General features: G+C 32.3%; 1 protein-coding gene across 2 annotated transcripts in view; it reads left to right on the forward strand.

The window, feature by feature from the left end:
• Positions 1–25,539, forward strand: part of RPS6KA6 (ribosomal protein S6 kinase A6) — a 209,590-nt gene that overhangs the window by 61,830 nt on the left and 122,221 nt on the right. For both annotated transcript variants that reach the window (XM_081126032.1, XM_081126031.1), the window contains exons 3-6: positions 8,658–8,774; positions 15,426–15,507; positions 16,507–16,587; positions 19,963–20,042. In XM_081126032.1, coding sequence (XP_080982158.1) covers positions 8,658–8,774; positions 15,426–15,507; positions 16,507–16,587; positions 19,963–20,042 — 360 coding nt within the window. The remainder of the gene's footprint in view (positions 1–8,657; positions 8,775–15,425; positions 15,508–16,506; positions 16,588–19,962; positions 20,043–25,539) is intronic.

Below are 25,539 nucleotides of genomic sequence, written 5' to 3' on the forward strand. Positions count from 1 at the left end.
GAAATTGGGTGGATGTCTTTGGCGGTCTTTCCTCAAAAGATGAAACAAGTATTGTGCTAGGCATTAAGAATGCAGAGATGAACGTGATAATAACAGCATTCAGGAAACTAACAGTCCAGTTGGAGATTAAGACAAGGTAATAGATTGTTAGTACACATTGTAACAATACACTATGTTGGCTGTCTACTCAGAAAAGTAGTATTTTCTAATCTGGTAGCATTTCCATGTTGGAATTTTTTTAGAATAATGCTCCTGAAAATTGAAATTAATATTGCATTTTAAAAAAATATATCTTTATTGATTTCAGAGAAAGGAAAGGAGAGGGAGAGACAGAGATAGAAACATCAATGATGAGAGTCATTGATTGGCTGCCTCCTGCACGGCCCTGACTGGGGATCGAGCCGGCAACCCAGGCATGTGCCCTGACCTGGAATTGAACCCCTATCACTGGACCCTAGGTCGACGCTCAACTGCTGAGCCACGCCCGGCCGGGTGGGGCTTGCATTTTATTTAGTATTAAATATTTAATTTTTTTAGTTATAGTTTACCTTCAATATTATTTTCTATTAGTTTCAGGTGTACAGCATAATGGTTAGACAGTCATATATTTTACAAAGTGCTCCCTCCCCCTGATATTTCCAGTACCCACCTCGCACCATACATAGTTTTTACAGTATTATTGACTATATTCCCTATACTGTACTTTACATTCCCCTATTTTGTAATTAATAATTCCTAATTGCTTCACCTTTTTCACCTAGCCCCCCTCTGGCAACCATCATTCTGTTCTCTGTATCTATAAGTCCGTTTCTGTTTTGTTGTTCATTTACGCTGTTCTTTAGATTCCACATATAAGTGAAAACTTATAGTTTTTGAGTTATTTCACTTAAAATTTTTAAAGGATGGGATATGTGGGTTTTAATTAAGAGAAAAAGGCATTTGGTAGACATATTCATTTGGAAGACTTGCTTAGGTTTGGTAAAATTAACTAGAATAGATTACAGTTGTTTCGTAGCTCTGAACATTTATTTTTTAAAAAAACACACTGATGACTCAGATTTATAATGATGATCTTCAACACAACTGAAATTGAAGTACCTTCTTAAACATAAAATATTATATTGTGCTCGATATAGAATCACAGACTTGGAGGGGACCTTAAAGACCCATCTAAAATAACCTGTTTGTCATGTGCTAACACTGAAGTAGATTGGTTTCTGATTTGGCCAAGCCTGCTTGGTTATACATGGCAGAGGTAGGAGCAAACCTAATAAAGTATATTCACTCTTCCAGAAATTTTTTTTTTTTTTTTCTAGAGAAAACTTTCAATCAGTATGTTTTCGATATATTCCATTTTTTGGAGACTAGTTCTACTTTTACCATATGTGATAAAAACTCAGTTAACCGGCATATTAATAAGAATATTCAATCTGATGTTGCTTTTGGTACACATATATTATACTGTAAAGGTTTACACAGATTTTCCATACTTTAATGTAATCCCAAAATGTCAGCTACAAAGCATATATATTTGCAATAAAAGGGGTTCTTTTAAAAATTTTTATTAAATTTATTGGGGCACCAGTATTAATAAAATTGTATAGGTTTCAAATGTACATTTCTATGTTATATGATCAACATATTACATTGTGTGCCCACCACCCAAGTCAAATCACCTTTCATCACCACATATTTGACTGCCTTTACCCTTTACTAACTGCCAACCCCCTTCACTCTGGTAACCACCATACTGTTGTCTGTGTCTATGAGTTTTTGTTTCTTTGCTTCTCTTGTTTTTTCATTTGTTGCTTTCAGTTTTGTATCCCACATATGAGCGAAATCATAATGTTCTTACCTATTTCTGTTTGGCTTATTTTGCTTAGCATGATATTCTCAAGATTTATCCAAGCTGTTGCAAATGGCAGTATTTCATCTTTTTTATGGCTGGGAGGTATTCCATTGTACATATGTACCACATCTTCTTTAGTCATTCATCAATTGAAGAATACTTAGTTATTTCCATGTCTTTGTCACTGTGAATGAGGCAGCAATGAACATGGTGGTACATATATGTTTGCAAAAAAGTGTTTTCAAATTTTTCAGGCAAATATGCAGAAGAGGGATTGCTGGGTTATGTGGCAACTCTATTTTTAATTTTTTGAGAGTGCTCCATATTATTTTCTATAGTGGTTGTACCAATTTTCATTCCCACCAGCAGTAAATGAAGGTTCCTTTTTCTCCACAACCCTTCAAACACTTGTTATTACTTGTCTTGTTGATAATAGTAATTCTAACAAATGTGAGCTGGTATCTCATTGTAGTTTTGATTTGCATTTCCCTAATAACTAGTGAAGTGGAGCACCTTTTTATATATCTGTTGGCCATTTGTATGTCTTCTTTTTTTGAAATTTATCTTTATTGTTGAAAGTATTATAAATGTCCCCTTTTTCCCTTCATTGACCTCCTCTACCCTGCATCCACCCCACCCTTAGGCCTTCTGCATACTATTGTCTGTGTCCATGGGTTATGGATTTATGTATATAAGTTCTTTGATGTATATCTTCTTGGGAAAGGTGTCTTTTCAGGTCCTCTGCCCATTTTTTAATTGGATTGTTTGGTTCTGAGTTGTATGAGTTGTTTTTATATTTTGGATATTAACCCTTTTTTGGAGCTGTTGTTTGCAAGTATCACCTCCCATTCAGCTGGTTGCTTTTTTGTTTGGTTGGTGGTTTCTTTTGCTGTGCTGAAGCTTTTCAGTTTGATATAGTCCCATTCATTTATTTTTGCCTTTATTTTCCATGCCTTTGGGGTCAAATTCATAAAATCTCTCTAAGGCCAAGATCCATAAGTTTAGTACCTACATTTTCTTCTATGTAATTTATTGTTTCAAATCTTATATTTAGGTCTTTGATTCATTTTATGTTAATTTTTGTATATGGGTGAAAGTGTAATCTAGTTTCATTCTTTTGTATGTGGCTTTCCAATTCTCCCAGCACCATTTATTGAACAGGCTTTCTTTTCTTCATTGTATGTTATTGGCATCTTTGTTGACAATTATTTGTTCACATACATTTGGGTTCATTTCTGGGCTCTAAATTTTGTTCCATTGGTCCATGTGTATGTTTCTCTGCCAATGCCATGCTCTTTTGATTATCATCATTTTGTAGTATAATTTGTAGTCAGGATTGCTTTGATGATTTGAGGTCTTTTATGGTTCCATAGAAATCTGATTATTTTTTGTTTCATTTCTTTAAAAAAATGTCATTGGAATTTTAATGGAGATTACATTAAATCCATATCTACTATGTTGAATTTCCCAATCCATGAACACAGAATATTTTTCCATTTCATTGTGTCTTTTTATTTTTTTTAATATATTTTTTTACACTATTAAAAATGTCCCCATTTGTCCCCCTTTGCCTGCCCCCACCCCACCCAGCCTTCCCTCTGACCTTCACCACACTGTTGTCTGTGTCTATGGGTTATGTATATATGTTCTTTGGCTAATCCCTTCCCCTTCTTTCATCCAGTCCCCCTCTCCCTCACCAGTCTGACAGCTGTTAAGCCTGTTCCATGTATCCATGCCTCTGTTTCTATTTTGTTCATCAGTTTATTTTGTCCATTAGATTCTACATATAAGTAAGATCATATGGTATTTTTCTTTCTCTGACTTGCTTATTTCACTTAGCATAATAATTTCTAGGTCCTTTTCAATCTCATGATAATGCTTTGTAGTTGTCAGTATGTATGTACTTCAAATCATTTATTATGTTTATTTCTAAGTAATTTATTCTTTTCCTTGCAATTGCAAAAGTAATTTTTTTTATTTCTTTTTCTGAAATTTCCTTGATATATGAATACAGTGAACTTTTGTACATTGATTTTGTATCCTGTAACTTCACTGTATTAGTGAATTGTTTCTAATCTCTTTTTGGTGGATTTTCTATATAAAGAATCATGTAATCTACAAAAAGTTACATTTTTAATTCTTCCTTTCCAATTTGGATGCCTTTTTTTCTTTCTCTTCCCTTACTGCTCTGGCTAGGACTTCCAGATCTACGTTGATTAAGTGTGGTCAGAGTGGGCATCTTTGTCTTGTTCCTGATAGTAGAGGAAAAACTTTCAGTTTTTCACTATTGAGTATGATATTAGCTGAGGGTTTGTTATATATGACCTTTATTACATTGAGGTACTTTTCTTCTATAGCCATTTTTATTGAATGTTTTGATTACAAATGGATGTTGTATCTTACCAAATTTTTTTATATCTATTGATAAGATCATATGATTTTTATTCTTTCTTTTGTTAATGAGGTGTATTACATTGATATATTTTGATATCTTGATATCTTGAACTATCCTTGTGCCCCTGGAATGAACCCCACTTGATTGTGATATATTATTTTTTTAATGTATTGTATTCAATTTACTAGTATTTTGTTTAGTATTTTTGCATATGTATTTATTAGAGATTCTGGTCTGTAGTTTTCTTTTTGTTGTTATCCTTTCCAGGTTTTGGTATCAGGGTTATATTGGCCTAATAAAATGTGTTAGGAAGTATTGCATGTTCTTCAAATTTTTGGAAGGGTTTAAGATGAATAGTTACCAAATCTTATTTGAATGTTTAGTAGAATTCACTAGTGAAGCAATCTGGTCCTGGGCTTTTATGTTTTGGGAAGTTTTTGATGGTTGTTTCTTTTCCCTCACTTTATGATTCAGTCTAGGAAGGTTATATATTTCTAGGAACTTATCCGATTTCTTCTAAGTTATTGAATTTAGTGGCATATAGTCTTTCATAGAATTCTAGTATAATTCGTTGTATATCTGTGGTAACTTCTTTTTCTTTTCTGATTTTGTTTATATGAATCTTTTCTCTTTTTCCCTTAGTGAGTCTAGTCAGGGATTTGTCAACTTAATTAATCTTTTCAAAGAACCAGCTCTTTGTTGTATTAATTTTTTGTACAGTCTTTTTGTTCTTTATGTCATTTAATTCTGCTGGCTGCTTTTGTTCTTCTTTTTTTAGTTCTTTAAAATGTAATATTAAGTTGCTTAGTTGGGATTTCTCTTCTTTTTTTGAAATAGGCTCCTAATGATATAAGCTTCCCTCTTATCCCTGTTTTTGCTGCATCCATAAAGTTTTGATATGTTTTATTGTCATTCTCATTTGTCTCTATAAAGAAGAAAATAACCTGGAAAGGAAAGCCCATTAGATTATCATTGGACTTCACAGCAGAAACCCTACAAGCTAAAAAAGAGTGGACCAAATATTCATACTACTGAGATATATTACCAACAAGAATAATATAGCCAACAAAGTTATCCTATTGATGTAAGGGGAAATAAAGACTTTCCTAAACACACAAAAGCTGGGATAATTTACCACCAGAAGACATCCATTACAGGAAATACTCAAGGGAGTTATTCTACCTGAAACAAAGTACAGTAGCTCACAAAACTATAAGTAAAATCACCAAACAAACTTACAGCATAAATAGGAATAATTTATGACAACAAAAACATAAAAGGAGAGGGGACAAAGTCTAAATTTGCAAAGGGGGATGGAGATTAGATTCATTCAAAAGTAAAAAGACTACTGCATATATGAAACATTCTTTCTCATAAATCTAATGATAACTACACACAAAAAACCTTAAACTGAGACACATAAGTTAAAAAAAGAGCAAATAGAGAAAAAAAGTATGGAATATGACCAAACAAAACAATAGACAAAAACACAGAGGGAAAGAACCAATGGAGACACAGAGCTGCCAGAAAACAAAAGATGAAATGACTATAGGAAATCCTCATATATCAGTAATTACTCAAAATGTAAATGGACTGAATTCACCAATAAAATGGCACAGAGTAACAAACTGGATCAAAAAACAAAACTAAACCATATGCTGCCTTCGGGAAACACATCTAAGCTGCAAAAACTGCGTTAGTCTCAGAGTCAAAGGGTGGATGGAAAATGATTCTACAAGTAAATGGCATCCACAGAAAAGCAGGTGTAGCCATAGTCATAGCACAGAAAACATGTTTCAACATAACTAAGGTAACAAGAAACAAAAGATGGATATTTTTTAATGATAAAGAAGAAAATACATCAAGAAGACATAACACTTTTTTTAAAAAATATATACCTTTATTGATTTCAGAGAAAGGAAAGGAGAGGGAGAGAGAGAGATAGGAACATCAACGATGAGAGTCATTGATCGAGCCCACAAACCGGGCATGTGCCCTGACCGGGAATCAAACCCCGATCGCCTGGATCCCAGGTCGACGCTCAACTGCTGAGCCACGCCCGGCCGGGCATAACACTTCTTAATACATATGTTTCCAATCATGGAGCACCTATATATATTAAGCAACTACTCACAGAACTAACAGAAGAATCAGATAAGAAACGTAATTATAGTTGGGGACCTAAATACCCCATTGACAGCTCTAGATAGGGCATCCGAACAGAAAATCAATAAAGAAATATTGGACTCAAATGACACATTAGTCCAAATGGATATAATTGACATTTACAGAGCCTTTCATCCCAGAACATCAGATTGTACATTCTTCCTCGGGGCACATGGGACATTCTCAAGGAGACCATATGTTGGGTCACTAAACTAGTCTCAACAAATTTAAGATTGAAATGATAGCAAGCATATTCCCTAAACACAGTGCCTTGTAATGAAAAATCAACGGCAAAAAGGAAGTTAACCTTCCCCTCCCCCTCAGATATGTGGAGATTATAGAACTTGCTACTAAAAATGACTGGGTCAAAGAAGAAATATAAGTTGAGATCAAAATAAATTCTTGACTTTAAAAAAAAGACCTATTCAAAAGGGGAAAATCACTCTCCTAGCTACTTAAAAGGGTCTAGTGAAATGCTATTTTGATGTATGAAAAACATCCAAAGTCATCATTTTAAAAGTGATTCTTCATTTCTGACTGGTTCCTAATACCTAAAGCTAAAATTGCTCTGCTTAGATGTACCTCTTGAGACAGTGAATGTCTGATTACCTATGTAACACAGAAGTTATTTTAGCTGTTATGAAGCATAGCTTACTCAGGACTAAGCTTTTGCTCATTTGGCCAGAGTCACCATTGGTTTTTCCATTAATTAAAGGGTAAATTTATTGACAACATTCTTGCCACCCTTCCCACAATTAATGTAGTACAGATTAGTGACACTGGTTTGTAAAACCATACAGGTTTCAAGTGTACAAGTCAATAAAACATCTTCACACTGCATCTGTGCCCAACGCCCCAAGCAAAGTCTCTTTCTGTCCCCATTTTTTTCACCTTTGACCACCTTCACCTACTCCCCACCTCCTTTCCCTCTGACTCACCACACAGTTGACTGTGTCTATATGTTATATATATACGTTTTTTTTTTGCTTAATCTCTTCACCTATTTCACCTAGTCCCCCAGCCCCCTTTCCTTTGATAGCTGTCTGAGTCTGCTTCTAGTTTGTTGGTTTATTTTGTTCATTACATTCCACATACCAGTGAAATCATATGGTATGTCTTTCTTTTCCTGGCTTATTTCACTTAGCATAGTAATCTCCAGGTCCATCCAGGAGCATCCAGGTCCATGCTCTCACCCCAATAAATTCTATAAAAACATGGTATAATGTTGGGCAAAAGTAAGTTTACAGTTGTGAGTACATGAAACACAGAGTTTATTCTTGTATTATTATTTAATTATTATATTATTTATTAAATATTGTATTATTTTCCATACAAACAAATGTAAACCTATTTTGCCCCCCCCCCCCCCCCCGTGTAATGGAAAGCTGTCAAGACTTGTAGGCGTTGTGATACACTAGTCATGTGAGCTTAAACACTAGATCTCAGTTTTCTCCTTTATACAGTGAGAAGGTTAGATAATATATCCCAGCTCTTATTTTGTGATATGTAATACATCTGAGGTATCTTTTTCATCCTAGCTACTGTGTTTCTCTAGGTACTAGCATTGCAGCTCACTTGAGTATAATCTTTATAGCTGAGTTGAGTTCTACGTCAAAGAGAAGAATCACTCTCTGGATAGTTTCCTTTCTGCCAGATTTAAGTGTTAAGAAATCTGGCATATAACTTATATATAACATTTTAATAAAAATTGGGTTATGACCTGGAGACATTTGTTTGGGATTTGCAGATTGTGTGACTATGCCAGTTTCTTTTTTAATGATGTGGCTAGTTGGACATTTAAGTATTTATATATCACTGACTAATTAAAAGGGTATAGTGAAATACTACTTAAAAGAAATTGTGGTTTGTATTTATTTGCCATGCTCTACAGTTTACAAATATTTATTTATCTCTTGACTTTCTCTGCATCCACCTCATGAGTCACATTCTAGTGAGAGTCTTAAGACTCTTTGTTGTATATATTTTTCTTGTACCTCGTTGGAGGGGAAAGCTGAAGCATAGATTTTATATGCTTTTATTTACAGGAAATTATATAATAGGGCTGGTGGTGGTGGTAAATCTCTGTGTGTTAGAAAACAGGGAAATGGGGATACCAGAAACCCATAAAACTCTGTGCTAGATTGAAAGAGTTGGGTATTAAATTATTTCTGGTATGTTTCCTGACTCTGAGCCTATCATAAGATATTGCAACTGGATATGAGTATTCGTTGGATTTCCTTTTTACAGGATGAAGGAGTTGTTAAAGAAATTCCTATTATTCACCACGTTAAGGAAGGCTATGAGAAAGCAGACCCTGCACAGTTTGAGTTGCTCAAGGTTCTTGGTCAGGGATCCTTTGGAAAGGTAATGAATGCTGTTTTCCACATTTGTTTATCTTCTAAACATTTAGGAAAAAGTGTACACATAGATAGAAATCTGTTAAATGTGCCTTTTCTAGATTTGTCAAAGGATGCATACAAAGATAACTTCCTAATTTTACTCGTCTTATTTCTGTTGTATTTTTAGTCTCATTTATTTATACTTCTCTATAATAATCTATGTTTTCCAATGCCCTGGGATCACTTATTTTTCTAGGGAAAATATAGTGTGTTATTTATTAGCTGCCTAAATCAAGGTAGTTTAGTTTTTCTATAAAAAAGGTTATCGCTTTCCTGTTCACCTGCTATCATGATCACAGCTTGCTCTCTGCTGGTGATTTCATCTGTATTCCTTAGCTCTATCACACAAATCAGAATGTATATATCAATTCATGTATAAATTCATGAATTCATCTATCATTGGCTAAAGCAGTATATGTTTAAAATATAGCAAGGGTAGGTACAGAGTTATATGTGAATTATGTAAAACTCCTTCCTTTCAAGGAGCTTATATTTTAAGAGAGAAAACAAAATGGAGAAAGATTATCTGTGAAACTCATTATTAAAATTGTTTTCTTAAGTGCTCAATGGCATATGATTTTTGGGAAAAAAGTATGTAGGTCTTGTTTCTGATTTTTGTGAACCTAACATCTAATACATGAAAATAATTTCAAAGAAGAAAAGTAAAGCCATTGAGCAGTGGTGATTTATTATGCTTTGAAACATTGGGAAAGAAAGACACTTACTGAACATCCAGTGTGTGCCTAACAGTTACAAAAGCAGTATTGGTGAATATAAGATAGACATAAGTAGGCCAATATCTTTGTGATATTGATATAACATTTAAAATATAGAGAAACATTTCCAGGACACAAAAAGGACAAATTAAGGTGGATTGTAGTTTAGCAGTGAATTGGTATAGGAGATATATGAAAACAAGGAGATAGGACTTGAACAGTTGTTCTGGGGAGAATAAAACTAGAAGGAGCTTTTAATAGAATGTGTGTGTGTGTGAGAGAGAGCATGTTTATAGAATTGACCTGTGGAATAGGTATGTTCATTCTGCACACCTTTATTTAATTTAAAAAAAAAATACAATATTCATTTAAATTTTACATTATATTTTTAAGATGTTAATTTTAGAAAATAGAGATAAAGTTTTTTCATACCCCAATTGTCTAAGTGCTTAAATATCAATTTAAATAAAATCATACCAGGCAAACATTTCAAGCCATTATACTATATTATTTTATCATTTGATGTATATATTTATTTATATGTGTATTTATTTATATCCAGTTTTGTTCCTAAAAGCATTTAACACTTTCATAGATAAATAGTAAAAGAATAAAATTAAAATAAGTGGAGAAGATGATGGAAGCCAAAAAATTAGAGCAGGAAATATTAGATGATGCCAGGAATACATTCTGTTTTTCACAATGCATAGCATAAGGGCCTATATGTCTTCTAGAAATGGGACAAAAATGAAGATTTATATTTTCTGGCAGCCATTATAAAGAACCTGATACATTTAATTATATGATTATGTGGCAGTATCTTCAACGTAGAAACAAATCAAACAGATGAGAAGTTTTCCTCATGGGCCTTTATAAAAGAATACAGTATAACATAATGAAATGTCTTCAATAGCATCTTCACATTAAATATAGCAACACACTGACAAGTTGTCAGTGTAGTCATTAAATTCAGGAAACACTCAGCTTTGTCTGTGCAGGAAGTTTGCTTTAACAAGGATATCATAGAAGCCTTTTTAAAATCCCTAATACTAAAATACACAATAGTGATATTTATGCAATTGATCAACCAAAGAAATATTAAGGAAATAGCTTATTTTTTTCTTCCTAGCATGTGAACATGTTTTCTTGTCAGTATTGCATCATTTGTGTAGGCATTGTGTGGGTGTGACTTGTTATATGCTGAACCTATTTAAGAATTTGGCCAAGGCTATGAATCAGAAAAGTGTAGGAACAATTCCAAGAAATTTTGAGCTGTAGCCTTATTTAAGTTTTTATGCAAAAGTTCATTGTTAAAATGCAATAAAAGGAATTTTAGACTATATAAAGCCTGAGAACATTAAATATCTTTATAGTCCATTTAATAGGTGAAAAATAATACTATAGTCAGTTGTACTTTAAGGAAACATGCATTATCATAATGAAATATGAATATAAAATTCTGTAATGAACACACCAACTATAATGCTATTAGTTATCATTAATGTATGGATTGAAATGTAGTATACCAAACAACTTACATTAATTATTTCAAAGCACAATAAAATTAAACACATGAATACATTTTAAAAATTGTCAGACCAGCCTTCCTTTTATTTCACTTGCCAAGGCATATGTGTACAAAGCATATATTTTAACATCCTTGGATTATAATTGTTTTTTGGCTTTTGTGATAGTAAAGCTTTTAAGTATAGGACTTAAAGTGAATTTTTGAGACTATTAAACCCTTGTTCTCAAGTAACTGATTAACTATCAAAAGCTAGTTTTAAAAAATATATGCTTACATCTTAAAATTTCTTGCAGTTGGTCCTTCGTCTTTAATCAATGTTAAATCTGGGTGATTTTTCAATTCTCTTCAACAAATACTAAGTAATTCTTAATGGAAAATATAAAAGTCCGTATCACCAAAAGTATATTGGAGTAACTCATTCACTTATTGGTCTTCTGGACAGTTTCTAATAATTGAATTAGAATGAATGAAAATAAACCTCTCTGATCAGGAGAGGTATATATTTTAGATACAGTAATTTGAAGCCATATCAACTTCTGTAGTTGGTCAAGGGGAAGAGAGCTGAGTGACATGTTTTCTTTTGCTAGGAATGTTCACCCATAAGACCTGAAAAGAACAAGTCAGGTGGTGAACAAATAAACAGTTACTTCTCTAGACTATGAATGAAGACTTCTATTATATGCTATATTGGTACTGGTGAGTGTTAGAAGAGCTGGGGAAAAGCAGTTGTTTTGTGCAAGTGTCTTCTTGAAAGTCTGGGCTATCTTTTTCTTTCTTCCATGACTGCTTATTTTTGCTTTCTATACTCCATTCTTTTCAACCCTACTAAAGGCTATGTTCTAGAAAGGGGGTTCTCAAAGTGTCGTTGGTCTGCCCCTGGGCATCTGTAAGATGCCTTCACAGTGTTCTCAGGGTTGAAAGTTTTTTATAATAATACTGAGATACTAATTGTAAAACATCTCACACCTTGGCACAATAAAGCAGTGACTCCAAACCATGTCAGTAGTCATTGTATTCTTCACAATCACACACTTGCAGATTTAAAAATATATAAGTTTTACTTATGAACGCCTTTGGTTAGGTGTTAACAATGATTAAATTTTCAAATCTCATCCTTGAGCACATTTCTTTTTAATATTTTGTGGTGAAATGAGAAGTATACATATAGAACTTTAGCTGCATACCAAAAGATGATGCTTGTGTCAAGAGAGCACTTGTGTGATTTTTTTTTTTTTGAGTTTTAAGCTGAACTAGCCACTTTTTTAATGAAACATTTTTACTTGAAAGAATGATTAACAAACTATGGTTACTTAAAATTGGGTATTTACTATTGATTTCTAAAAAATGAAGTGGAGTAAGCCTGTTATTTCATGTAAAACAGCTGACAATATTTTTTGAGCTTGGAAGCAAAAAATTAGAATTGTGGAAAATTTTTATTTGCCACGGTAAGCTTGATATCTTCTTAATACTCAAAATATTTTTTTCTGATAAGATTGCTGCTATCAATATTTGGATAATCTGAAAAACACATGATATTTTCAAATTAGACATGAGTACGAAATCCATTTAAAGTGTAAGGTAGAGCAGTGGGTTATTACATTACAGAATATGGACAATTATTTGATATGGCTTCAGATTCTCCATTGCAACTAATCTTTAAGAAACTGCCACTTCTCAAGTTCTTGTGTCATATCAAAGAAAAATAACCACAACTATATGAAAAAGCTATTAAAATACTCCTCACTTTTTGAAATACATATTTGTGTGTGGTCTGATTTTTCTTGCTATACTTCAAGTAAAACAACTTAATTGTAACAGATTGAATGTAGAAGCAGATACGATAATCCAACTGTCTTCTATTAAGCAAGATATTAGAGATTTGTGAAAATGTAAATCAGTGTCACTTTTTCATTTTTTTGGAAAATATAGTTATCTGTATAAAAATACTTATACTCACATTTACCAGGTTTATTAACATTAATGAATTAATAAATAGTTATTTTTCTGTATTAATTTCTAATATGATAAATATCAATAGATATAATCCACAAAAACAAAAGCACTTTGGAGTCTTCAGTAATTTTTAACACTGTCAAGAATTCCTGAGAACAAAAAGATTGAGAACTGCTTTCCTGGAAGATTCTGATAAAGATAGTTCTACTTGTGGTGAAGTCATACTCACAAAATGACTTGACTTTGTTTTCATCCTCTTGGTCATTGATATTGATTAGGAAAAAGGAAACTGTTTGGTTATCTTCATTTATTTGCCTTTGTAATTGTAACTGAGTGAAAACTCTGAGTCTGGTTATTAGGGTTAGTGCCATTTGCTTAGCTTTGAAGGTTGTGTGTGTGTGTGTGTGATGGCAATCATTTAATCTACTGCTTAAAAATTGATAAATACTGCCCCTTAATTCAGCTATACTAAAATATACAAGTCCATTTGTTTCCCAACAACTGAAAACTTGGGGGGGGGGGGGGGCGGGAAGAGATGAGAAAATAAGCATCTGGGGTCTGAGCTTCTTGAACTTAATCAATAGGTATTATATGACGTTGAGAACACCATGATAATCTAGTTTGTTTGTGTGTTCTGTCTAACCCAGGTTGAATGATGTTATTTTGCAATGAAAAAGTGAGATTTAGTACTGTTCATTTATAAGAAATGTATTTTATTTTGTAATGCTTCTATTTTATTGAAAAACACTGAGGATAGACTTTATGTATACTAAATTTAACACTCTGCTCAAATGATTGCCATTTTCATCAGTGAAAATTGTGGACTTTTAAGAATATCCTTTTCAAGATTAAATCCAGTAAAAATAATTCCATGAAATTAAGCCACTGTAATCTTCTGTGGCAAGATACGCATTTTCTCTGGGCTCTATGTTATTTGGGGAAATCATGTTGGAGTTTAGACTAGATTTTAGACAAGGAAGTAAGAGAGGGTAGCTGTTTTATTTTGTTAGCTCTTTGAATAAAAAAATATTTATGGTAATATGCAAAATTTATTATTTGGTTAAATCCCTAAACTCTTATTTTCCTTTAATTTGAAAAAAATCAACCCTTTGTCAGTATGCAGATTCTCTTGAATAGTCTCCCCCACATGCGGTATGAACTCTGTTACTGGTTCACTGTGTAACATGTTCAAAAACTGAGAGTAAGCATTTAGAAACTTCTACAGAAATTTAACAGAGTAGTTTCATGTGTGTGATCTATTAGTTTAAAAAAAGATTGTATTTTGTATGACATTTAAATTTTATCTTCTATGTATTTCATTTTAATTATATTTTACAAAAATATGGCCCACAGTGGGTTGGAGGAAAGAGGAAAAAAATACTGGTTTATCTGCACAGAAAATGTGAGAAGCCCTACCCTGCATGACTGTGAAAATGCTAAACCTGAAATGGTCCTTGAGTTTAGGTCTGAAATAAAGCATTACTTTCAGGATAGAAGAAAGCAGAAATTCCATGAAAACGCCCCCCTTCAACCCTGAGTTGGCTGATATATAATTACAAATAAAAGATCTGCAGTACAAGGTTTTGATCTGTACCTTGGGAAATAGGCAAGACAAAAAATTACTCAACAGCTCTCCCATCTGCAATTTTATGTGAACAAATTAGTTGCTTGATCACATTTTCGATTTTAGCAACACTTGAATAGAACTTGCTAGAGTTGGGGATGACATGTTGAGGCAGTAAACAGGTTTTACTAATTATTTTTTACAACTGCATTTTACTAATAACTCATAAAACTGCAATCTATTTATATTTATAAATGGCTTTTAAAAACTTAGCTTTTAATGAGTCATAATATTAGTTTAAGAATATATTATTTAAACTTGATTGGTAACTTTAAATAATTTAACTTTCATTTGTTTATTGAGATAATTTGCCATCATGATTCTTTTACTGGGCACACAGATAAGAATTGCACCTGATTTCTTATTAGAAATTAAAATGCCTGGTAACTTCTAAAATGGACCAATAAGGAAGTAGAAATGAAGGTATCAAATTAATGGTCATCACATAGTTTGCTCTTTATTAAGGTAACAAAAAAGATCTTGGGTCTTAAAAGGAGCTCCCTTAGCTCATATTGTTTTGATTTTTTTTCCTATCTTTTACATAAAATCTTCTCAAAATCCATGACCATATCACCTACTTTTGAATTTTTCTTTTCACAGTAGTATGTATGAGAGTGTGATTTACTAAATGAATGAAAGTGAGAAAGTCTTAACTAAGAATATACAGTTTATAGGGAAATATATCTTTATGAAATTAAAAACTGCAAGGGCATATGTGTGTGCTAATGTGTGTGTATAGCAAAAATGGCCTGAAAGTTAATTTTACTTTTTTTTTTTTTTTAATTTTCCTATTAGGTATTTCTTGTTAGAAAGAAGACTGGCCCTGATGCTGGGCAACTCTATGCAATGAAGGTGTTAAAAAAAGCCTCTTTAAAAGGTAGAAAACTAGAAAGCTTATTAAGATAGAATTTGGTAAGGCTTGTTTTAAGAAATATGCTGTGTATTGCTTATATAAGTTGAGTAGATTTAGTTTTCTTTTTGCTTTTTGCTTTTTTAAATTAAACTTATTGGGGTGACATTGGTTAATAAACTTATATAGGTTTCAAGTGTACAAGTGTACAGTTCTATGATACATCATCTTCATATTGTATTGTATGCCCACAACCCAAAATCAGATCTTCTTCAGTTACCGTGTATTTGACCCCATTACTCTTTCCTGTGCCCCCACCCTTCCCTCTGGTAGCCAACATACTATTGTCCGTGTCTATGAGTTTTTGTTTTTAATATTTGTTCATTTGTTACTTTCGATTTTATATCCCACATATGACTGAAATGATATGGTTCTTGACTTTTTTTGTCTTAGTTTTTTAAATTTTTTATTTAGTACATTACAGTTTCCTAGCTGGGAATTGGTATTTCTAGGGTTTACATTTGCATATGTCCTAATTTAGTAAATATAGACCATGATAAAAATTTAATGGTATTAAAAGTGACACATTTAATAAAAAAACCTTATTTTATTAAGCTATATTCTTTTATTTGTTGTTTTTTTTTGTTCCATCTGTGTTGATATTATGTATTGAGAATGCACAACTGCTTGCTTACACTTATATACACCGTCTTCTAGGCTTTGATCAGAAAGCACTATGCTCAGTTTTAATCAGTAAACTCATTTGAACAATTAAGGACTAATACATAATAAATGCATATTAGCCAAATACCTGTTATGTCACTTTATCTCATCTTGTTATGTAAACTGAATTTATTTGTTTTTTGAGTATATGGTAATTACTGTTTAGGAATGTATAGACTGCAAATTTAGGCACTTATAAAGTTATATTTTATATTTTTATATTTTTGTTTTATGAATTTTTGATGGGATCCCTATGGAAATTATATATAATAGTAATATATTCTAACCTTTTGTAATTTTTAGTTCGAGACAGAGTTCGGACAAAGATGGAGAGGGATATACTGGTGGAAGTAAATCATCCATTTATTGTCAAATTGCATTATGGTACGTAATCTGCAGAAAGCACTAGATGTAATCATTTTGAATTGTATGCACTGTTATATCAAGGAGTTAGATATCTTGCATCGATGCTCTCTTCTGTGTTTAGGTATCCTATGACACTCTTGCTGTGAAACTGAAGTGCATGTAGAAAAAAATGTTTACTATATGAAACTTTACAACACTTGTGACAATTCAGTTTGGTTTATGCATAGAGTACTATTTCTCCAGTTATCATCCAAAATTCCCTACAGACAAGGCTTTTGTCCTCCTTAGGTGTTGACCTCAGCCTAACATTTCGGACTGTTCTATTAAATTCTTGCCAGGATATTGTATCTGGTTACCTCCAATTTCTAGAACGCATTCTCTACTAATGTTATTGAAACCAATTTCTACTTCATGCACATGTTTTTTGCAACAGCAATTAAAGTTTTTCTTCCACGAGTTGAGTCCTCTTAAGAAAGTGATTGCAATTAACCATTTTGTGTATTACTATTTTAACATTATTGCTTCCTGAGCTTCCATTCCTTTAATTGATTTTGTTCCTTACCATGGTGTTTTCCCTCCCAATAAAGCAATGCACTGTTACACTGTGGGTTTATACTAATCTTATACCCCAAAGGGGGAAAGGGAGTGGAGCCTAGACTTAATTTTCTTTTAAGGTCAAGGGGTCTGGCTTTTTTTAAATTTGCATTGGCTCTTTTAGAAGATAGTGATGAGAATAAACTTCTAGTGTTGATTAGCAAGGAAAATACATAGACTGATATTAGAATATACTAGCAGAACTATTTGGGAACTGTGCCATTCTGTGTTCTTCAGTAAATAAGATTAGTTTCTCATGAGTACCTTGTCTTTACTAACTTGCTAATTAGTAGTATAATACTTTTTATCACTAAATGTATTAGCAAGGAGATTTCAGATAAAGGTTGTGCTGGATTCAGTAAGTCAAATCAGATCATTCACCTTACTTTTTATTTTAGCATCCATTTCCACTAATTTCCATTAATAATATACCATAAACTTTAGATAAAAGTAGTATCAGTGTCTTTGTCATCTTGTGACTTGAAATCCTGTGACTTGATGATGCATGTACTAGTGTTCTGACTTTATGTGTTCCTCTTATTGGTGGTGTTTCTTTTACCATGGTTTCAGAAGATCAAGTGAATGAGAACTGTTCAGGTTATTCAGACATACACAGTGAAGCAGCATGCTATCCATAAAGCATAACAAACATAATTCCAAAATGGTCAGTGGGAAATGACTAGAAATATGGCTTTCAAGAGTTGGCATTTTTAGCTATATTTGCAAATACTGTGAGATTTAAGCAGCCTAGAAAATGGCAAAGTTGACTAAATTTTGTATTCTTGTCCTCTTTTTATTTTTTATTTTTTCTGGCTTAATGCAGTGATGTTTTTGTTCCTTCCATATTTATAAACAATTTTTTTTTTTCTTTTTTAGTGTTTCTAAACATAAAATCTACTTGGTTTGAAATCAAGTGATTGGAACACTTTTGAATTATGTATTAAGCATGTTCTTGATTCAGAATTTCATTGAAAAAGCTTTCGATCAATAGATCAGTTTGACAATAGATTAGCACACAGTCCCTAATATTTTGGTGCTGTTTTGAGAACCAAAGCTCATAGTAGATTTTGTTCTTGAACAGTTTCCCAGTAGATTTGAAGACATGTGTTGGCTTGAGGTCTAATTTTTTCTAATAGATTTGAGATTTCTATCTAATGTTAGATAACTGCACATATTTGTATGAAACAAAACCTAGAAAAATGAAAACTTCAGTAATTTAAATTAATCCTAGTATGTTATTATAGAGAGAACTTTTGGTGCCATAATTTCTCTCTTCATGATGGTGTTGAACTTAAAAGTATTGAAATGCATTTCTGTACCACAATTTAAGCTTCAATAAAGGTTTGCTTAGTTGATTGTCTAGAGACTGAACAAAGATTTCCTTTTGGACAATAATATAACAAGAAATAAATGCTCCAAACTAATTTAATAAATTCAACTATATGAAAAGTACTTATCTGAAGAAGAATCAATATCTAACTTCTAGTTATATTCCTTATATTTGTTGATTAACTTGTCTAAGGTAACAAGATAGTGTCTTCTGATTATTTGTCTGGTAATATTTTTATACCCTACTAGGCTTTACCTCAAATTATATTAGGCTATAAAATACTGTGGTAATTTATTCAAAACATTCTGGTGTTTGGCTGTGCTCCTCTTACACGTTCATAATGAGAATATTTATCTTATTTCTTGGTTCTATTTAAGAAAATCATGTAGTTTTATTAGTCTATTTGAGTTATTCTTTCTTATATTTAGGGGAGAAGAATAGTAGTGAGAAGTAGTAAGTATTCTAGAAAGAACATGAATTTGAAGTCATAGAGTTCTGAGATTGAATCATGGCTCCATTGCTAATATAATGTGTGCATGATATTGTTGAGTTTGGCTTCCCTGGGAAATTCAAAGGTGTATACATCATTAAATCACTGATATAGACTACTATGTCACTTTCAATTTTTGAAATTTTAAAGAAGTATCAGCTATTGATTTTAGTCTTAGGCAATGTTGACAAATAATATATTAAAATATATATCCAATTATATTTATAAAAAACCTTCAAGAAATTGCCACTCATTATTATTTAACTTCTTGTTACTCCAATGGAATGAAAATGGTAGTATCTAAAGACTTCCTTGAATCTCCAGGATGTCATTAGTTTAATCAGTAAATACCAATTGTGTGCAAAACACTGTATTAAATGTAGTGAGCTCTAAAGCAGAAACAATCTCTGCTCTCAACAAATTTATAATCTGTAAAGAATACAGACATGTAAACAAAGTAATTATACAGCTCAAATGCAGTAAGTACCATAAGGGAGACATAAGTAAAGTACAATTCAATCTCAAAAGTAGTAGCAAGTAATGCTGATGAGGAAGAGGGTAAGGATCCTGTAGGGAAATGTGATAAGGGGGAAATCTTTAATAGAGGAAAGCTTAATAGAGTGAGAAGGTGGCATTTTGGTTGAGCTTGAAAAAATTCATAGATTTTCAATAGGTGGGGATACAGAGTTCAGGCAATAGTAATATAACATGATCTCAATAAATCAGGAAAATGAGGGTGGTAGAAGCTTCTGTGTAAAGTCATATGCAAGGTTGATTAAGTTCTGGGAAGGGTTTTATAGGTATTTCAACACCAGATTTAATTTTCATATAATGTGATCCAATAATGGACCATGTGAGTAAATGCTTAATTGCTATATAGTGTTTATTAATAAAATTTTAAATATACATTAATTTTAAAGTATACTAAGCTTTTTAAGCCTTTAAAATTGTTATGTTACTATATTCTATTTTTAATTAGCCTTTCAGACTGAAGGGAAACTTTATTTAATACTGGATTTTCTCAGAGGAGGAGATGTCTTCACAAGATTATCCAAAGAGGTATCTGTTTGTAAATCTTTACTATATTTTCTTGAAAGAAAAGTAAGAAAAATCATTTTTGTTTCTTTTTCCTATAGAAATTTTAAATGATGATTATTCTGTTTGTTTCGTTGCATAGCATTTAGTGGATATGCCAATTAATAGCATTCTCTGTCTGCCTGTCATTTAGATTTCAATGTGCTATTTATTCTCCTAGGCACAGGATCAATTTAAATAACTGGATGAAGCATATAAGGGCAAGCCTAGGTCTTTGACTACATAAGCTACCAAGGTGCTTCTGGGAGCAATGTGTAATTTTTTGTGTTTAAAACAGTTTTATGGTGGTATAAATGGCATACAATAGACTGCATATATTACAGCACACACTTTCATAAATTTTGACATTTGTATATGCCTGTTTAACCATCATCACAATAAAAATAATTAGCTTCTCCATCATCCCAACAGCTTTCTTGTTCCCCTTTGTAAAGCTTCCATCCTGTCCCACCCCTCCTGAATTTACTTTCTGTCACTGGTCTGTATTTTCTAGGACATTATATAAATGGAATTCTATAGTATGTATTTTTTGTCTGACTTATTTATCTCAGCAGAATTATTTTGAGATTCGTTGTTACATGTACCGATAGATTATTCATTTTTATTGTTTAATAGTATTCCACTGTATGGATACACCACGGTTTGCTTATTCATTAACTTGTTGAGAGATGTTTGAGTTTGCAGTTTTTGGATATTATTAATAAAGCTACTAAAACATTCACATACAAATGATTGTATGGACATATATTTTTATTTTTCATGGTTAAATACCTAGAGTATAATGACTGAATTATATATATATATATATATATATATATATATATATATATATATATTCATAGTTTACATTAGGGTTTATTCTTGGTGTTATAAATTTATGGGTTTGGAGAAATGTATGATGAAACGTATCTACCATTGTAGTATCATACAGAGTAGTTTCACTGTCCTAAAAGTCCTCCATGCTCGGCTTATTCATCCCTCTTTCTCCTCAACAATGACTATGTTATATAGTAAGTGTATGTCTTAACTTATTTTAAAGACACTGTTAGACTGTTTTCCAAAGTGGTTATATAATTTTTACATTCCCACCAGCAGCATGTGAGAGTTTCAGTTGCTCCATATCCTTGCCAACACTTGGTATTGTCAGTCTTGTTTTAATTTTAGACATCTCATAAGTGTGTACTGGTACCTTGTTGTGGTTTTGTATTTTATTAGACTAAAGACTAATGATGTTGATCATCTCTTCATGCACTTATTTGACATCTACATATTCTGTTCGATAAAATGTCTGTTTAAATCTTTGGCCCATTTTTTATTGGGTTGTTTCTTACTGAGTTTTGAGAGTCTTCATATATTTTGGATGGTAAGTCCTTTATCATATAGGTGTTTGCAAATATTTTCTTCTGGTCTATGGTTTGCCTTTTTATTTTCTTTAACAGTATCTTTCTAAAAGCAGAAGTTCTTGATTTTAATGAAGTCTTATTTATATACTTTTTGAATGAATAATGTTTCGGTGTCCTATTTAAGGGATATTTGCCTAATCCCAGGCCCAAAATGTTTTCTCCTGTTTTCTAGAGGTTTTGGAGTTTTAGGTTTTACATTTAAATTTATAATTCATTTTGAGTTCATTTTAATATATGGTGATAGGTATGTGTTGTAGTTGAAGTCCTTTTCTATACAAGGTGGGGCAAAAGTAGAATTACAGTTGTTCATATGGGAAATAATACAATAATTAATAAATAATAATACAAACAAACTCCATATTTTGCATACTCACAACTGTAAACCTACTTTTGCCCCACCCTTTATATAGATGTCCATTGTTCTAGCATCATTGGAAAAAAAACTATGCTTTGTTCACAAAGTTACCTTGCATTTTTGTTGAAAATCAATTGACTAAAAAGTGAAGGTATATTTCTGGACACTTTATTCTATTCCATTGATCTATTTGTCTATCTTTATGCCAATTACACATATTTCAATTGAATTTATAGGAGTGACATTGGTTAATAAAATTATGTGTTTCATTTGTATAATTGTATAATACATCATCTGTATATTATATTGTGTGTTCACTGCCCGATTTGTCTCCTTCCATCACTATTTATCCCCCATTTACTCTCTTCTAACTCTCCCCACCCCTTTTCCCTCTGTTTATCACCATACTGTTGTCTGAGACTATGAGGTTTATTTCCTGGATCCCTTTATGTTTTTCACACAGGTCCCCAACCCCCCTCATCTCTGACAGATGTCAATCTGTTTTCTATCTGTGAATCTGTTTCTGTTTTGTTTGTTAGTTTATTTTGTTCATTATATTCCACATACGAATGAAATCATATGGTACTTGTCTTTCTATGACTGGCTTATTTCAATAGCGTAATACCCTTCAGGTCTATGCATGCAGTTGCAAAAGATAAGATTTCATTCTTTTTAAGGCCTAGAAGTATTCCATTGTGTAAATGTACCACAGCTTTTTTATCTACTCATCCACTGATGGGCACTTGGGTTTGTTTCCAGATCTTGTCTATTGTAAAATTCCATTGCAGTGAACATATGGGTCCATATATTCTTTCAAATTAAAGTTACGGGTTTCCTGTGATAAATTCCCAGAAGTGGAATTACTGGTTCATAAAGCAGCTCCATTTTAAATTTTCTGAAGAAACTCCATACTGTTTTCCACAATGGCTGCACCAATCTGCGTTCCCACCAAGAGTGCACAAGAGTTCCCTTTTCTCCACATCCTCACCAAAATTTGTTTTTTGTTCATTATTGATGATAGCCATGCTGACAGGTGTAAGGTAATATTTTATTGTGGTTTTAATTTGCATCTCTCTAATGATTAGTGATGTTGAGCATCTTTTCAGATGGCTATTGTCCATCTCTATGTCTTCTTTGGAGGAGTCTCTGTTCAGGTCCTTTGCCCATTTTTTAATTTGATTGTCTTCCTGGTATTGAATTTTGTAAGTTCTTTATATATATTGGAAACTAACATCTTATCAGATGTATCACTGGCAAATATGTTTTCCCATTCAGTGGGTTCCCTTTTCATTTTTTTGATAGGTTCTTTTCCTGCTCAGAAGCTTTTTATTTGATGTAGTCCCATTATTATTTTTTCCTGTGTTTCCCTTGCCTGAGGAGGTTATTGGAAAAATATTTCTACTAGTAATGTCTGAAATTTTACTGCCTGTTTTTTTTCTAGCAGTTTTATGGTTTCAAATCTTACATTTAAATATTTAATCCATTTTGAGTTTATACTTGTGTATGGTGTAAGAAGGTAATCTAGTTTTTTGGTTTGTTTGTTTTTTGCACATTTCTGTCCAATTTTTCCAACACCATTTATTGAATTGACTATCTTTACCCTATTGTACTTTCTGGCCTCCTTTGTCACTATTATTTGACCATAAAGAAGTGGATTTAATCCCATATTCTCTATTCTGTTTCATTTATCTACATATCTGTTTTTATGCCAGTACAATGCTGTTTTTGATTACTGTGGCCTTGTAGTATAGTTTGAATAGTGGGTAGCATGATTCTTCCAACTTTGTTCTTCATTCTCAAGATTGCTATGGCTATTTGGGGTCTTTTGAGGTTCCATATACATTTTTGGAAGACTTGTTCTAGTTTTATGAAATATGCCATTGATATATTGATAGGAATTGCATTGAATCTGTAGATTGCTTTGACTAGTATGGACATTCAATGATATTAATTTTTCCTATCCATGGACACAGTATATACTCCCACTTATTTTTATCTTCTTCAATTTCTTTCTTCAGTGTCTTATAATTTTATGTGTACAGATCTTTTATATACTTGCTTAAATTTATTCCTAGGTATTTTTTTGAAGCAATTGTGAAAGGGAATGCCTTCTTAGTTTCCCTTTCTGATAATTTGTTACTGTTGTATAAAAATACAAATGATTTCTGGATATTTATTTTGTATCTGGCTACTTTACTGAATTTTTAAATTAGTTCTAGTAGTTTTTTGGTGGAATCTTTAGGGTTCTTAATGTACAGTATCATGTTACATTCAAATAATGAATGAGAGTTTCACTTCCTCATTTCCAATTTGGATGCTTTTTATTTTTTCTTCTTGTCTGATTGCTGTGGCTCGGACTTCCAGTGCTATGTTGAATAAGAGTGGAGAAAGCGGCGGACATCTTTGTCTTGTTCCTGACCTTAAGGGAAACAGTTAATTTTTGCCCGTTGAGTAAGATAATGGCTGTGGGATTGTCATATGTATATTCCTTTTTCCCACTTTGCTGAGAGCTTTTATCATAAATGGGTGCTAGATTTTATCATTTTTTTTCTCTGCATCCATTGATATTATCATGTGAGTTTTAGCCTTCATTTTGTTCATGTGGTGTATCATTGATTTGTGGATATTGTACCACCTTGCATCCCAGAAATAATCCTACCTGATCATGCTGTATATATATTTTTTAATGTATTACTGGATCCAGTTTGCTAATAGTTTGTAGAGGATTTTAATACCTATGTTTTATCGGGAATATTGGCCTGTACTTTTCTTTCTTTGTAGTGTCTTTATCTGGTTTTGGAATTAGGCTAGTGCTGGCCTCATACAGGACCTTGGAAGTGTTCCTTTCTCTTGGATTTTTTGGAATAGTTTGAGGAGGATAGGTGCTAGTTCTTCTTTGAATGCTTGGTAAAACTCCCCTGTGAAGCCATCCAGGCCTGGACTTTTGTTTGCTGGGAGTTTTTCTATTACTGCTTCAATTTCATCAGTTGTTATTGCCCCATTCAGTTTCTCTGATTCTTCCTGATTCAGCTCTGGAAGATTGTATTTTTCTAGGAATTTGTCCATTTCCTCCACATTGTCCACTTTGTTGGCATGTAGTTGTTCATAGTATTTTCTTACAATCCTATGTATTTCTATGGTGTTAGTTGTTACTTCACCTCTTTCATGTCTGATTTTATTTGTCCTCTTTTTATCGTGATGAGTGTGGTTAAAGGTTTGTCAATCTGCTTTACCTTGAAAAAGCAACAAGTCTCAAATTAATTGACATTTTGTATTTTTTTTTAGACTTTATTTTGTTTATTTCTTTTCTGATCTTAATAATTTCCTTTTTTATACTAACTTTGGATTTTGTTAGTTATTCTTTTTCTAGTTCCTTTAAGTGTAAAATTAGATTATTTATTGGGATTATTTTCGTTTCTATAGGTAAGCCTAAAGTGTTGTAAATTTCTATCTTAGGACTGCCTTCACTGTGTTCTGTAGATTTTAGGTTGTTTTGTTCTCATTTTCACTTGTTTCAAGGTATGTTTTGATTTCTGCCATGTTCTCATTTTTAACCTGATCATTGTTTAGTAACCTGTTATTTAGTTTTCATGTGTTTGAGTTTTCAATTTTGTTCTCATGATTGATGTCAAGTTTCATACTGATATGTTCAGAAAGATGCTTGATATGATTTTGATCTTAACTTTTTGAGACTTATTTTGTG

This window comes from Miniopterus schreibersii, assembly GCF_964146895.1.
Source record: "Miniopterus schreibersii genome assembly, chromosome: X".
Lineage (NCBI taxonomy): Eukaryota > Metazoa > Chordata > Mammalia > Chiroptera > Miniopteridae > Miniopterus > Miniopterus schreibersii.